The sequence below is a fragment of the Lepisosteus oculatus genome, chromosome 5 (assembly GCF_040954835.1).
Source record: "Lepisosteus oculatus isolate fLepOcu1 chromosome 5, fLepOcu1.hap2, whole genome shotgun sequence".
Classification (NCBI taxonomy): domain Eukaryota; kingdom Metazoa; phylum Chordata; class Actinopteri; order Semionotiformes; family Lepisosteidae; genus Lepisosteus; species Lepisosteus oculatus.
The window spans coordinates 40,448,148-40,462,734 of NC_090700.1; the positions used below are offsets into that span (position 1 = coordinate 40,448,148).

General features: G+C 48.0%; 1 protein-coding gene and 1 long non-coding RNA gene across 4 annotated transcripts; one reads left to right on the top strand and one right to left on the bottom strand.

Annotated features, from left to right (window-relative positions):
* Positions 1–6,800: 6,800 nt before the first annotated feature.
* On the top strand, positions 6,801–13,391 carry LOC138239215 (uncharacterized). Of its 2 annotated transcripts, none has more exons than XR_011189687.1 (3): positions 6,801–6,885; positions 12,742–12,815; positions 13,305–13,391. It is a non-coding gene; the product is annotated as an uncharacterized lncRNA (long non-coding RNA). The 2 variants fall into 2 exon arrangements; XR_011189688.1 differs by lacking the exon at positions 6,801–6,885 and adding an exon at positions 6,886–6,967.
* On the bottom strand, positions 9,323–14,115 carry LOC107076830 (programmed cell death 1 ligand 1-like). 2 transcript variants are annotated; one of them, XM_069190399.1, is made up of 7 exons: positions 13,997–14,112; positions 13,105–13,452; positions 12,553–12,834; positions 11,529–11,654; positions 10,707–10,775; positions 9,885–9,956; positions 9,323–9,634 (listed from the first exon to the last, which is right to left on the bottom strand). In XM_069190399.1, the coding sequence occupies exons 1-7, from the start codon at positions 14,058–14,060 to the stop codon at positions 9,615–9,617; spliced, it is 981 nt and encodes a 326-aa protein (XP_069046500.1). In that variant the 5' UTR covers positions 14,061–14,112; the 3' UTR covers positions 9,323–9,614. The 2 variants fall into 2 exon arrangements, with proteins under 2 accessions (XP_069046500.1, XP_015197978.2); XM_015342492.2 differs by lacking the exon at positions 11,529–11,654 and having other exon boundaries at positions 13,997–14,115.
* Between the last annotated feature and the right edge of the window lie 472 nt (positions 14,116–14,587).

A 14,587-nucleotide genomic window follows, 5' to 3' on the forward strand; every position in this document is an offset into this window, starting at 1 on the left:
ACACCAGGACTACCAGAAAACCCTGCATCCCTTAAGGACAGGAGAGATTTTCCTCTGAAGCCAGACTGGAGACTGTGCTCACCTCCAACTCGGGCAACTGTGCGTCTCTGCCAGTTTTGCAGTTTCCCGAACTGACTGGGATGTCTCCCTGCGGCTCTGGGACAGGCCAGCATGAATGTCATTTGACATGTGCCGAGGAAGCAGCCTGAAAGCAAACCAAACTTCCCCTTCTCATCATCAAAAGGCAGCGACGGAGAAAGCAGAACCGATTACCGAAGATGTTAACGAGCCCAAGGCTCATTAGCGAAATTACAGAGCAGGAATACAATATTGCCTCTCTCCCCTTCAGGGAGGAATTTCAGCGGAGCTACTGGGAGCCCATGAGGAGAATTCAGCAGAAAGCACACTCAGTCCTGCTTCTTTTCCTGAAATCTTCCCCTTGGCGAGTTCTAACGAGCTCCAGTACAGAACTCTTCAATATCAGATCTCAATAGGTGGCTTTTAACAGAGTACTGCTGTGCTTTGAAGTGATATCTGACATCAGTTTTATTTATTTTAATTAGCAGCATAAATGAGAGGGAATTACTGGCAGCCTGGGAGAAGCAGTTAGATCGTGAAGATGACTGTGCAGTGCTAACAGCAGCAGTATCTCCTGTAATATCTCTCCGCTGTGAGTAATCTGCTCTGCTCTGGACTTTTGCTGTGACACGGCACCGCTGTTCAGCTTATGTGCAGGCTGAGCCTGCGGAGAACCACTTGACAATCAATCTGCATTCCTTCTGTTTTCAGCTTCGGGGTGATTATTTTGTTTGGCTCTTGCATCTGTCTAAGGCCGTTTACAAGGGTTCTGAAGGAAGTGGATTACATTGCGCAGTTCAGCACTATTTCCGCAGTGCGGTGTGGGATTTGTGCAGTGAAGAGTGCAATGCACAAGTCGACCCAGAAAGTAATGGTGAGGGTCATTATGCTCTTACACAACAAACCCTTCCAAACTAAACTTTACTCCAGTTTCTTGACCGACAAAGCCCCTACTGGCTCAATGAACCTTATGACATGAGAAGGTCAAAAAGGTCAGGGGCACCTTGTGGCCTGTTTTTCTTGTGCAGTTGCTCGGCAGCTCTTCATTCCTGAATCCTGCCCAACCACTTCCCAAGGGATCCCAGAGAGGCAGGGGTGTTTTACTTCATGTACCTCCAGCATGAGTGCAGACCAGAGCAGCTGACCGAAACCCATACAGACACGGAACTGGAACTGAACCCGGGACCCTGGAACTGTGAGCTGACAGTGCAATCCCCCACAGCAGGCGTGCTTTCTCTGTGGTCTCGGCGGACTGCACTTCAACATAGTTAGGTGTTGTTCTGCTCTGCATCACAGTGAACTTTAAAAAGAGTACATGCAACACGGTGCTCAAATCATTCTAAACAGTTTCTCTAAGGATCAGTATTGGACTCCAGCTCTGGAGACACGTTGATCAGCCAGAGCAGCTTAGTTCTGAGAATGTCGGCGCTTGACTGGCTCAGCCTGGGGGGGGTTTGCATTGAGCCCAAGAGCCCACCGGCCACATGCAGCCTGTTTCTCAAATATGGCCGCTCTCCGGCTTATCGCTCACACCTCCGGATTTTTCTTCCACTTGCTCAGACTCGGCACGGGCTGATGTTCTGGTGTTTGAGCTAAACCGCAGAACGATGAAAGCGATAACCGGCCCTGCACCGAACCACAAACTCTGGTGGTTGCTACGGGGGCAGGCAGCTCCTTGACAACCAGCCCAGAGCTGGAAGTGGGGGCTTTGCAACCACTTCCTGTCTTGGTGAAATTTCACTTCCTGTTATTAACAGTAATAGAAACGGCGAACGCCCGCTGTGAAACGTTGCCATCTGTCATGTCTTTTTCAGTTTATGTTATCTCTGCATAGTATTTCTCCCACGTCTTTCCTACTGAGACACAGATATATAAAACTGTCCAGGTCTTTGAACTATATCATCCGATTTCTCACAACACCGAGCAACTCCTTCCGCTTTCTGGTGAAGAGGCAGTGCAGACGCACAGGGACAGCTCTTCTTGTGTCAAAACAAAATATTGGTCTAATTAGAGATCAGGCGTGGGGGGGCGGGGTGGCTTATTCATCAAGTCTACTTATAATCCACCCCTTACAGAGCTCATTTGCTTTAACCAGTTAGAAGCACACTTTGTGACCCAGAATTATCCAGGTCACTCTTTTTCAGACTCTTTCCAGGACAGCAGTGCCCAGAAACAAACCAGCTGAGGTCTAAGATGAAGTCTTTCCTTGTGTTTTGTGAAGAGCTTTGGGATTTTTTGAATGGAAGACAACTCCACACTCATCACTGCAGACTGAGCAGTCTGCTGGCCTTTTCACTCAGGGTGCTGTGCTGAGAGCTAAGTTCGTCAGTGGCAGGAGGGGCACGTGGCCTGCACAGGTCTGTACAGGTCTGCAGAAGTCTGTGCTGGGTCTGCACAGGTCTGCAGAGGTCTGCAGAGGTCTGCACAGCTCTTCTCAGGTCTGCACAGCTCTGCTCAGCTCTGCTCAGGTCTGTACAGGTCTGCAGAAGTCTGTGCTGGGTCTGCACAGATCTTCTCAGGTCTGCAAAGGTCTGCTCAGGTCTGTACAGGTCTGCAAAAGTCTGTGCTGGTTCTGCACAGGTCTGCTCAGGTCTGCAGAGATCAGTGCTGGGTCTGCAGAGGTCTGCTCAGGTCTGCTCAGGTCTGCAGAGGTCTGCACAAATCTGCTCAGGTCTGTACAGGTCTGCAGAGGTCAGTGCTGGGTCTGCTCAGGTCTGCACAGGTCTGCAGTGGTCTGTGCTGGGTCTGCACAGGTCTGCGCTGGGACTGCACAGGTTTACACAGCTTGGCACAGCTCTGCACAGGTTTGCTCAGTCTGTACAGGTCTGCTCAGGTCTGTGCTGCGTCAGCCTGCAAATAGGCCCTAGAAGAGCAGTCCTGGCGTCTCTGCGTGTGGCCATGGGGTTGTGGCTTGGTGTGGGCGTTATGAGCAGCTGTGGGTGGACTCCACTTCCTTTCTTGACAGCCAGCGGTCTCCTGGTCTCCTGTGGGGGTGGAACCGATGAAGGGGGCTTGGGGGAGCACTGGGTGGTGGTAAACTGAAAATGGTGACACACAGAGTTTCTTGAAATGCATCAGCAGATAAAAGAGCGAAGGAGGCGAGGGGGCAGTGAGAGAGGGAGAGAGAGGGAAGGACATGTTGCAGGCCGTGCGGTGAGAGAGGGCGGGGCCGAGCTCCTGCTGTGACTAATCCAGGCATCCGTGAAGCTGATCTGGACAGAGGCAGCTCACACAATGTGGACAGTATACAAAAAGAACCAGCACATTCACAGTGGGCGGGCTCCTGTCTTCTAGAGTAAAAGTTAAGGACTGGTGCTCTAGTATGCGGGAAGGGCGTGCCATGCTCTCAGGGGTGTTACAACTGGAGACAGATCTCATGCTGATGGGAGCTGGGAGGCCCTGTCCTGCACCCTGCAGCTCATCCTGTGTCACAACACCATCCTGACACCCTACACGCCTTGGTACAGCTTAGAGAAAAACCCAATGGCAGTGATACTGCAAGGGAATCCCCCGTTGCTCAGAAAGCAAAGCTGTCGTTTGATTGTTTTTCACCTGTGAAAGCCGACAACTTCAATCTCAATCTGAAACCAAAAACGTCAGACTTCCCTCTGCCACGCTGAGCTCCAGAGGGCATCCCTGCCTGATCTCCCGACCCGCTGACGTTGTCTCACTCTGCTCGGGCTCCTCCACAAAAGGAAACCGGATTTCCGCTGCAGGTGGCTCGTCTGGCTCTGCGCAGGCGCTGTGTGTGTGTGTGCAAGCGTGTGTCTCGTGTGCGCTGTATGTGTCAATCGAGACACATATGAGTGTGATTTTCCAGCCGCCTTTGACCTGCACTTCAACCCACACTCATGTCTCACCTACAGTTTCCTGTTCCCATGGTTTCGTCCCCACACACACCAGTCATTTCTCTCCCTGTCACTGCAGGGCAGACACAGCGCTCACAGCCTTCAGGAGGGCCAGAGGAAATGACACCTGTCCAACACAGGACTGAGCCACCGCTCCTCCAGAGCTGACCAGGTCTCCCGCAGCCTGACTGGCTGCCCTTGGCCTGACCAGGTCTCCCGCGGCCTGACTGGCTGCCTTCCGCCTGACCAGGTCTCCCGCGGCCTGACTGGCTGCCCTTGGCCTGACCAGGTCTCCCGCGGCCTGACTGGCTGTCCTCCGCCTGACCAGGTCACCCTCAGGTCACAACTCAATTCAATTCAAGATGCTTTATTGGCATGATCAGTGTTGCCAAAACAAAACATGTACAATGAACATAAATAAAAATCTACAGATATTTAAAGACATTTATAATACAGACAGGCTGTGACAGGAGATCACATACTGGGCTGCCAGTTCAACTGTCCCTCCTCCCTTTTCCAGTAGGATTGGGACTTGTGATTTTGGCAGGTGTGGGATTTCTGGAATTAGATTTGTGAATTTGGGAAAGAATGTTTCTCTAATCCCAGACTATCTGTCACAGTGCAGTAGGAAGTGCACCTCTGTCTGTATTTCTCCCCGCTGGCAGTGGGAGCACAGCCTGTCCTCTATGGGCAGCCAGGTCGCCCAGTTTCTATGGCCAGGCTGTGTCACTGAGCCTGTACTTCGTCAGGGTCTGTTTCTTTTCGCTGTTACTTATGTTGGTCAAGTATTCGGCTAGTGTGTATTGTCTATTTAGAGTTATGTAGCATTCCAGTTTATGTTGTGTTTGTGTGTGCGTGTCCCAGTGTGTGAGATATTGCTGTTTGATCCGTGCTGTGATGTGCTCTCCCTCAGCCTGACCGACTGGGTTGTGGACTGACCATCCCTCTCGCAGCCTGCCCAGGTCACCTGCTGACTGACAGTCTCTCTCTCTCAGCCTGGGTAGGTCACTCATGGCCCGACTGGCTCTTCCTTCAGCTTGACCTGGTCACCCGCTGTCACGCCTGACATCCCTCCCTAGAGGGCGCTCCACTACTCCTGTTATTGTTCCTGTAATTGTTGCTAACTCCCCAGGTGTACCTTCTTAGGTGTATTATTTAAAGACCAGCTCCTCCAGTCCTCGGGGCTCATCATTAGGGTAAGGATGTTGTGAGCGCCACCTGGCACCAGGAAACCCTACATCCGTCTCCTGACGGCATAGGCCTCATCCCCGACCCCTCCCACTTCCTGAGCCCGGGGTCTGGAGGATCTCGCCCCGTCACCCTTGGACCTCCATGTCTTGTCTGTCCGTGTGTTCCCCCCTCCCGGGGATTTTAACCTTGTCGTGTCCCAGGATGGATCACCCGCCGCTGGACTCCTGGACTGGGCCCTGACCTGCCTTTGGACCTGTTTGGATTTGGATGCCGTTCTTTGTCTCCCTTGTTCACTGTCTCACGGGCTGTCACTATTATTTTGTGCACTGTTAAACCCCTGTGTGTTCTCCCATACCACGTCTTCTGTTTTCTCCAGCTCTTACCGCATCGCATAGGGTCTTCTACAAGACCCGACACGGACATCTCGGCGTGACACCGCAGTCTGACCAGCCCGATCAGCTCTTTTCTTTCGCCTGAAGAAGGCTCCGCAGCCAAAATGTTGCATGTCTTTTATTTTCAGCATGGAATAAACCTTTACCTGTTCCTTTTCAGCCTGTGCATGCTGATGCAGCTACCCCCCTGAAACTCTTTCAAAACACAACACAGACCAGATCAGATCTGATGTACTGATCTACTGACCACAGCATCTCTGAAGCAGGGAAACGGTTCTGGACAGTGTTGTGGTACCTAGCTGGGGTGTGTTTGTTGTGGAAGTATATTGTGTATGCTTCATACAGTATGTACTATGGGTGTATATACAACACACATGCCAATGCACCGAAGTGCTGTAACCTCTCAACACAAGTAATAAACATGCAGTTCACATAAATTACATGCTGTAATTCAGTCGTTTCTGAATGCCTTATTAGTAATGTTTTATTGATAGCACTTCTGAAAGACTTTCTCCCTTCAAGCAAGAATACGTAAAGGATACTAACAATACTTCGAGGCGATGGAATCGGTGGATATAAAGACTGTAAGTCGTTCCAGCTACTCTCGAACTCACAGCTGCCTTTCATTTTAATGGCGCGTGCAACAAGGGGCTGATTCTCAGGAAATCGTCACTCTTGCTTAATTAAGTACGAGTAGGTAGCTGAAAGGGAACAAATAAGTTTTTTCCATGCTGAAAAGATAAGAGACGCAACATTTCGGCTGTGGAGCCGCTTAACGCTTAATGGCTTTGTCACCGACATCCTCAGTGGAGCTCCGTGAAGTTGCCCCCCACAGACAGCCCAAACGATGAAACCCACCTCATTCGTTAGTGCTACGTTTGTGCCGTTGAAAGTAGCGATTTTCTGCTTTCGGTTCCGAGATATAGCGACTTGTTTTTTCGGGGTCGTGACGTCACTCAGTCCACCTACAATGTCGTAGGGAAACCTCTCGATCGTTAGTGCTACGTTTGCTGCTTTCGTTCCCGAGATATAGCGCCTTGTTTTTCTAGTGATCATGTGACCATGCACAGTGACTTTTGACCTGCAGTGACTCCGTCTGCCGAGTTCAAGCGCTCTGTTACAGTTTAGCTCGTACCCTTAACATTCAATATCCATAAACATATGAGCCTCCTTAGATGTGAATAATACAAAGACATGACGCATGCCAACACTTTAACCATCTATGACATAAACCTGTGGTTATAATGTATGTAAAATCACCATAATTGTATAACGCAACGGGGATCTGGCAGGCGCCCTTGCCGCATTAGGTCGGTCCCCCACCATCGGGGGCTCGAACTCGGGACTCCCGCGTCACTCTGCAGGGACCCAGTCCGGTGAGCCAAACAGAGATCTCTCTACAGCCCGTTCGCTGTAGTCCTGCTATCACAGGGAAGGGCGGTGACGTCACCTGCTCTGGTACGCCGGCTCTTACACAGTGCCTGTCGGCCGTTAGCGTTACAATTGTAAGATCTATGGATTTTATTTTCTAAAGCACATGACACGCTGTTGCCCAACGCGTAACTGTGGGATACCATCGCGATAAGACCTCCGCTGCATATCATGATGGGGACCCCATGTATATCGCGGAAGTGTATATCACAACTGGTGCCTTGCTTCCATGCCAGCCTGGCACCGTTGTTGCAACAAAGATCTCATATCAGGACATGATATACCCAGATAGGACATCGCGATATATGGACTCCATGTCCAGACCTGGGGGCGGAGCATTTTGTCAGGGTATGTCATATCGCAATATAGGGGCTTCATGTCGCGACATGGGCGTGAAATTTTTTGTCATATCGCGATATATGGACTCCATGTCGCGACATCGGGGGGTGGGCGTGTTGGCCGGGCATGTCATATCGCGATATAGGGCCTTTCATGTCGCGACATGGGCGCGGGGTATTTTTACCGGAGTATGTCATATCGCGATATGCGAGCTTCATGTCGCGACATGGGCGCGGGGGTGTTTGTCATATCACGATATGTGGACTCCGTGTCGCGACATGGGGGTGGGCGTTTAGTCGGGGGTATGCCATATCGCAATAAAAGATCAGTGGCGCCATGACAGTGATGCACCAGTCGCAATGGGTATCCCGATGTGATCGTGATGCACGTTCTCCTATTGTGACATGCTATCGGAGTCGTGAACGCGCTGTGGATGCCATGACATTCTTTGTCTGCTATTCAGTTTTGACCTCAGTGCGGCTTATCTTAGATTGATTAGTAATTGGAAACCACTGGATGTGCTACTGTTTATCCAGCGTGCTCATACAGCACACACGGTTAACCGGGGCTACAGTACATCCATCACCTATGTATCTACATGTTCTCGGAACTTCCGCTGTGGCGCTTTACTCAATCAGAGTATCGATTCTCACTCTTCACCCAATCGCGGCTCGAGCTGTTCGGGGGTTTAGCCAATCACGGGTCTGAGAGCTGTTCAAGCTAGCAGCGCCAGGAAGATCGGCTTGTTTACTGTCAATGAGTACCTATTTCTAAAATGCTTTACTTATTTGCAAAATAACTACATCGGCTTCTTTTAACGTCTTTATTGATAAACAATGTCCCGTACTCTTCGAAATATTTTTCTATATTTAAGGTAGGGGAAACACCTTCTGCTTTGTACTTGTAAATGAAATGTAAAGTCTATGATAATTATATTATTATGCTCGTGCTTTCAATTTTGTTTTTTATTGTTAAATTATATCGATCTTGAAACTAATACCTACAAATGTAAATATGGGCTCTCGAGTTGTAACAGCGGTAATTTGGAAACTGGTGTCTCTTCACCAATGAAAGGAGTACAAAAGCAATATATTTTCGAGAACATTATAAAAAATTAAAAGAAAACACCTAACCCAATGAACTAACATGGTAACTCCTCCCTAAATGTAATTCCTGTAAAAGCTGCAAAGTACCGAATTTGTTCGTACCTGTAAACGTCCTTGTAGATAGTCACGTGATTACTTGGAAAAAAAAAACAAGGCGCTATATCTCGGAAACGAAAGCAGCACAAACTCTACTTTCAACGGCACAAACGTAGCACTAACGAATGAGGTGGGTTTCATCGTTTGTGCTGTCAGTAGGGGGGCCAGCTTCACGGAGCTCCTCTAGCTCAGTGGAACTCAACTACTTTAAAACTAGTGCTAGACTGCCCTCTGCTGGATATACGTGGGAACGCAGTACAATTGTAAAAGAGCAAACCATAAACACTGGGCATTTCGAAATACCACAGTGGTTGATTAATTCGTTTTAAAGGAGCTGTTTTTCTGTGTTTGATTATCTGTCCGTATTAGTCCACCTGAGTTCAGTCCCAGAGCAAATGTAGTTGAATGAAAGTTGAAGCTGGTAAGAATGACACTCCTGGGCTCAAACCCCAGTCACCCCACAGAAACGCACAAACTCAACCTCAGAAACACATTCTATCTTCCTGTGAAAGTTCACAGCCTTCCCACCCTCCTGTGTGACAACTTTCCTCACCGCTCACTGCTGAAACACATTTACCAAGGACCAACACTATTTTGAGGCTGATGTGTGGCCTCTTAAAGTCGACAGGAACAGAGGTTTTTAACGGGAAGAAGATGGTTCTCCTTTCCTGCTCATAGAGAAACTTGCCCGAGTCTGGACTCTGCTCACGTGTGACCACACTGAGCCCCATCAGGAACACAGTCTGCTCTGTGTGGAGGGACGGGAGCTCTGGGCTCAGGAGTGGAGAACCCTTGACCCTTGTTTGTGTCTCACAGAAGAATGAAGAATTAAGAACCTCAATATCTGTTGGACAATTTTATTACAGAGTTATGAGGTAAACAGATTCATTACAAATCATAGGAGAGACCCCCCCTGCCTGTAGTGTGTCCTACATCCACAACAGCAAGCACAATTACTGCAGCCATTAAGGGAATGAACATGAAAAAGTACTTGAAAAAAGTGCATGAAAATGTCAATAAATACAGGACCACACAACCATGCCCTCAGAGCTTTTTAAGAATCCAGCTCAAACAGTGTCTTAATCTTCTAAGCACAGCCACTGTCCTTTCTTGAGTCCTCCAGCTCTTCTTCATTACATATTTACTCTGGGTTCTAAAATAAATCAAACAAACCAGGAATTGTTCAATAGCACGTCATTACTTTCAGCACAGAAAGAGTGAGATTGAAGAGGGGGCATTCAAATCAGGAATAATTCACTCCCACAGCAGCTAGAGAGCACTGTTCCAGAGAGTCCAGCGGGCAAAAGGAAGAGAGCTGTTCCGTATCTGCAGAACTGGGTTTCTACAGCATGACACTTTTAAAGGTGGGAGCTGTAGTCTGTGTGCTTTTCAGTTACACTTACTGTCTATTGAATCACGCCGACGATTTCCTCTGATCAGTGGCTCTTTGTCATCGGCTCCAGCAGCACCTGGGCCTGAAACACAGCAGCACCTGTCAGTGATCCAGCCTGTCTCTCTGCAGGAGTCTCTCCACAGCTGGGTTAAGACAGTGGAGTCACCGATCTGTGTTTAATTCAGGGCAGTTACAGCTCACACTGCCACAGACATAACACACTTCCAGCTCCTAATCTTCGTTCTGACAGGTTCAGAGGAAACATGTCTGTCCTAATAACACAGGAGCCAAATCAGAGACCCCTAACAGTCTTAATGAGGACAATAGATAATTCAGTAAATGACAGAGTTGGGCTATGTTTCTACAGCATGACACTGTTAAAGGTGGGAGCGGTAGTCTGTGGTGTTCATGTCAGAATGGGGCTGATAGGGTGAATGGATCCAGTGCAGGACTCAGGAGACAGAGAGAAACACTAAGCCGAATCGGCAAGCAAAAAAGAATACCAGGAAGCAGGCGAGTAGGTCAGAACACGGAGAGACAACGAGGAAGCAACAATCCAAATCACAAGGCGAAGTTGAAAACGAGGAGCAGGCTAGGAGATCAAATACCGAAGTTTAAGCAAGAGAATAACGCGCACTTGGGAGATCGATGAGTATCCGCAATAATGAGCAGGGAAGTGAGAAAAGAGGAGAGCTAAAATAGTGAGAGGAGTAAACGGTGATAGGTGTTGTATTTGTGGCACGAGTGTTTGTTAAAGGGTGTGCGTGTGGGAATGCAAGACGGGACAGAGACGCGAGTGGAATGCGTAACAGTTTATTTCAGTCACACTTACTGTCTGTTGGCTCATGCTGGTAGTTTACGTCCAGTGGCTCATTGTCATCGGCTCCAGCAACACCTGGACCTGAAACACAGCAGCAATTGTCAGTGATCCAGCCCGTCTCTCTGCAGGAGCTTCTCCACAGCTGGGTTAAGACAGTGGAGTCACCAATCTGTGTTTAATTCAGGGCAGTTACAGCTCATACTGCCACACAGCACTGGCACAGACACAACGCACACTTCCAGCTCCTAATCTTTGTTCATACAGTTTCAGAGGAAACATTACTGTTCTGAATGACTGTAAAAATGACACAAATATTTTAGTCCTTGTATGAAAAACTCCAAATTACTCTACTAAAACTGTGCAGGTATGATGTGCACAATTGTTTTTAAATTGAGATATTAATTTAAAGATCATTATAGTTTGGTGCACTCACTTGGATTACGGTTAAACAAAAGGGATTGACATTGAAATTAAGAAATTGACGATTCTAATGGACTTGTGTGTGTGAGACTCCAGGCAGATTTGTGGCCACAGCAGATCCCAGTCCAGTGCTGAGGGTTAAACCTGCTGTCCCTGACACAGCAGCAATGCCTCTCTGTAACCTGCTGCACTGTACCTTGTATTTACTGGACTGTGTCACTACAGCACAGCCCAGTGATGGGCCTGTTACTGACTGAGCAGACAATGTTCTTCCTTATGAAAAAAACTCATGTTCTTGCTGGGACCCTGTATCCTGTCTTGATGAGGTGTCATGACAGTGAGTTGCTGATAAATAGGCTGCAGATACATTTCACTTCCCCTTCCTGCTTTAGTGGTCAGAGCTCATGTTCTTACCTTGTCTGGAGCTGTCCTGTCTCCATATGTAACAAACTCCTGCAGTGATAACAATCCCAACCAGCACTCCTGCAGCTGTTACTGCTACAACTATATAAACACTGTGGTCGGGACGCTGGGGAGGACCTACAGGAACAGAGCCAGCGTCACTGACAAAGAGACACCTCAGTCTGTTTCTATATAACTGTAAGAAACTCCAGACCAGGAGTAACAGACTCCTGGGGAGCCTAGATTCTTGTCATTTGCTCCAGCCTGAGTAATTCATTGTACAATAAACCTAATCATTTTCATATTTAAACATGCATAGTCATTTTTCTTAAAGTCTCTTACAACTACTTACTCATAACACCCATGTCACTTAGTCTGGTTAGTAAGTTGGTAAGTAGCAGGGTTTTTAATTAAGGTTCGGGATGGATGAGAGCAACCAGGGTCTCCTGCACCTCTGCTACTCTCTTTCTCATGACATCACTTTCTGAAAACCCAGCATCCCATGATCCCTCTTCCAGCCCATCTCCAGCTGTGTGGCTCTTACTGGTCAACTCCTGACTCCCTCCTCCGACAGCCAGGTGTTTAACTCTCAGTCAAGTGGGTTAAAACAAGGATTCTCAGGTCCTAATCCCTCATTAATATTCCTAATTCAATTTTATTTTACTGGGGATTATTCCCACATTCCCTCTGAATTCCACTGTGCAGTTAAACCAGTAATTAGACAAGTTGTGTGACTGAAGGCTTGGGTGGAACTCTAACCAGAAGACACTGGGCACTCTGGACTCGGGTCCGACAGCCTGTTCCAGACACAGCTATACTACAGACCCAACAGCAGAATGGCCTTCAGCACCTTGAGATCCCTGCAGGACTGGAGAAGCAGAGCCCTCCTCCCTGTGTGACCAGACTGCAGCCGCTCAGTGCGGACAGTGTGGTGCAGAGACCTGGACTATGAGTCTCGAGATACAGCAACACATACAGACAGAATCCGACTCACACAGCATCCCTGACTTACTATCACACATCGTAGACTTCTTACCTGCAGTGACCTGCTGAAATACCACCGTCTCATTCTGGCCAGTCAATGGGTTGATGTGATTAATATAAATTCTCATAATGTTGAACACATTGTGCAAGAGAAGTGTGGAATTGATGTCGTAAAGCCCGTCAGCTCTGTGAGTGAAGCTGGTGCTGCTGCTGTTAGTGATGTTTTTGTTGTCCCCATCAGTCCAGAACACCACCGGTGCAGGAAACCAGCCAGAGGAGAGATAGCTGAGACTGTTGTAATCTTGGAAACTGAAGGTACAGTTCAGTGGCTTTGCTGAAAACACAGATAGGAGAATATCAATTTTATTTAATCCTCACTGCACACTCTTTGAAACATGGAGAACTTTGTGTTATAAAGGTTTTTTAATCTTTTTTTAAATGATTATGGATTTATTTTAAATTATTGAGCACTATCTATTTGTAGAGAAGTCCCAGGAGAACAGAAATTATTTTTATAAATATAATATTGATTAATTTTGATATCTTAACAAATCACTGATCCTTCAGCAACATGACAAACTCCTATTCAATACATAAAACATACCAGCCACAGAGAGGGTGAGCTGTCCTTCCCCGTAGTCACTGTCAGGGCTCCCCACTCGACAGGTGTATGTCCCAGCGTCACAGAGGGACAGATTCACCAGCACGATAGAGGCAGCCCCCGCAGTTACATCAGAGAAGAGGCTGGTGCGATTTCTGTAGGCTGGGTTCTCAATATCAGGCTGTTCCTGTCCGTTCTCATAGGCAAATACAGTAATGTTGGGCCGTTTCTCCCAGCGCACTGAGACATTCCCAATGGGGACAGAGCCGTTACTGGAGAAGATACAGAGGAGGGTCACGCTGTTCTGGTAGGGGCCAGTGACTGAGGACTTCGGGACAACAACACGAACATCTGTGGACACAAGACGAAACAGCTGTTGCCACAACCCAGGATACTGGACTCTCCTGTGATGTTGAGGTGGTGGAGATGAAAGAGATATATTTATTATTATCTCTGACTGTGCTGTATAAACCCGATCCATTTGTCTACAAAAATGAAGCCTTTTCCTTCATTTAACACAGTAACAAAGAAACATGAACTCAGAGTAGAGAGAACACAGGATAGTCTGTTAATAATAAGCATATTTCCAATGGGAAACAGTAAACAAGTAGTATTGGGTAAATTTTTTAAGGACCAATATTCTTACTAATCCAGCAGTGTCTCCAGTGTACCTCTGTCCAGCAGCACAGTGACCATGAGGGACAGTGTCCTGGGCTGCCCATGGTAAGAGCAGAGAGCCCTGCACAGTGTCTGGTCAGCAGGGTCAGGGTCACATTTAGACCTGCACTATCAGCGTGTCCAGCAGCACAGTGACCATGAGGGACAGTGTCCTGGGCTGCCCACAGTAAGAGCAGAGAGCCCTGGACAGTGCTGGTCAGCAAGACGGCTCTCTTACCTGCCTGTGTCTTCAGACTGACTCTGCAGAGCAGCAGGGCCACAGTCAGGGTCCAGAGCAGCATGGCAGGACCTCAGCCTCTGTGTCTCCTGGTTAATGAGAAGAACTGGAGAAGAGAAGAGAAGAGAAACTTGCTCAGCTCATGCCAGAGGGCTGGGTGTTTGACATGAGCTATGATATTTCCCAGTATCACATGAGCTGCCAGTTCTGACCAGCCTCAGACCCCACAGTCCTGTTATGTGTCAACTGCAGTTTTTCACAGGCTTTGTGATAATTGCAGCATCAGCCAAATCTGTTTCCTCTTCTTTTTAATGAACTGAAAATGTCTATAAGTATTACATGCTTGATTGATCCCACCTGATGGCACACATTCTCAGCTCTGTGTTTCTCATGTTTAGTTTCTAGGAAGAGAACTTTGCATATCTTACAGAAACATCTGGAATTTCTACAAACCTCCTTTGCTCTCACTCAGGAACAAGTCCTCACTCTTACTGTACTATTATAGCGACACACAGCTAGTCTGTAACTGGCTCAGACTGGCAGGGCAGGTGCAGCTGATCACTTCCTCCTGGCCCCTGTCCTGGACTGCTG

Excerpts from the sequence above, each read along its gene's own strand:
- LOC107076830 (XM_069190399.1), bottom strand. The coding sequence starts at position 14,060 with ATGCTGCTCTGGACCCTGACTGTGGCCCTGCTGCTCTGCAGAGTCAGT. Across the intron at positions 10,776-11,528 it reads ACAGGACAGCTCCAGACAAG|GTCCAGGTGTTGCTGGAGCC; the intron begins GTAAGAACATGA and ends GCTGTGTTTCAG. Across the intron at positions 9,635-9,884 it reads TCGGCGTGATTCAATAGACA|AACCCAGAGTAAATATGTAA; the intron begins GTAAGTGTAACT and ends GATTTATTTTAG.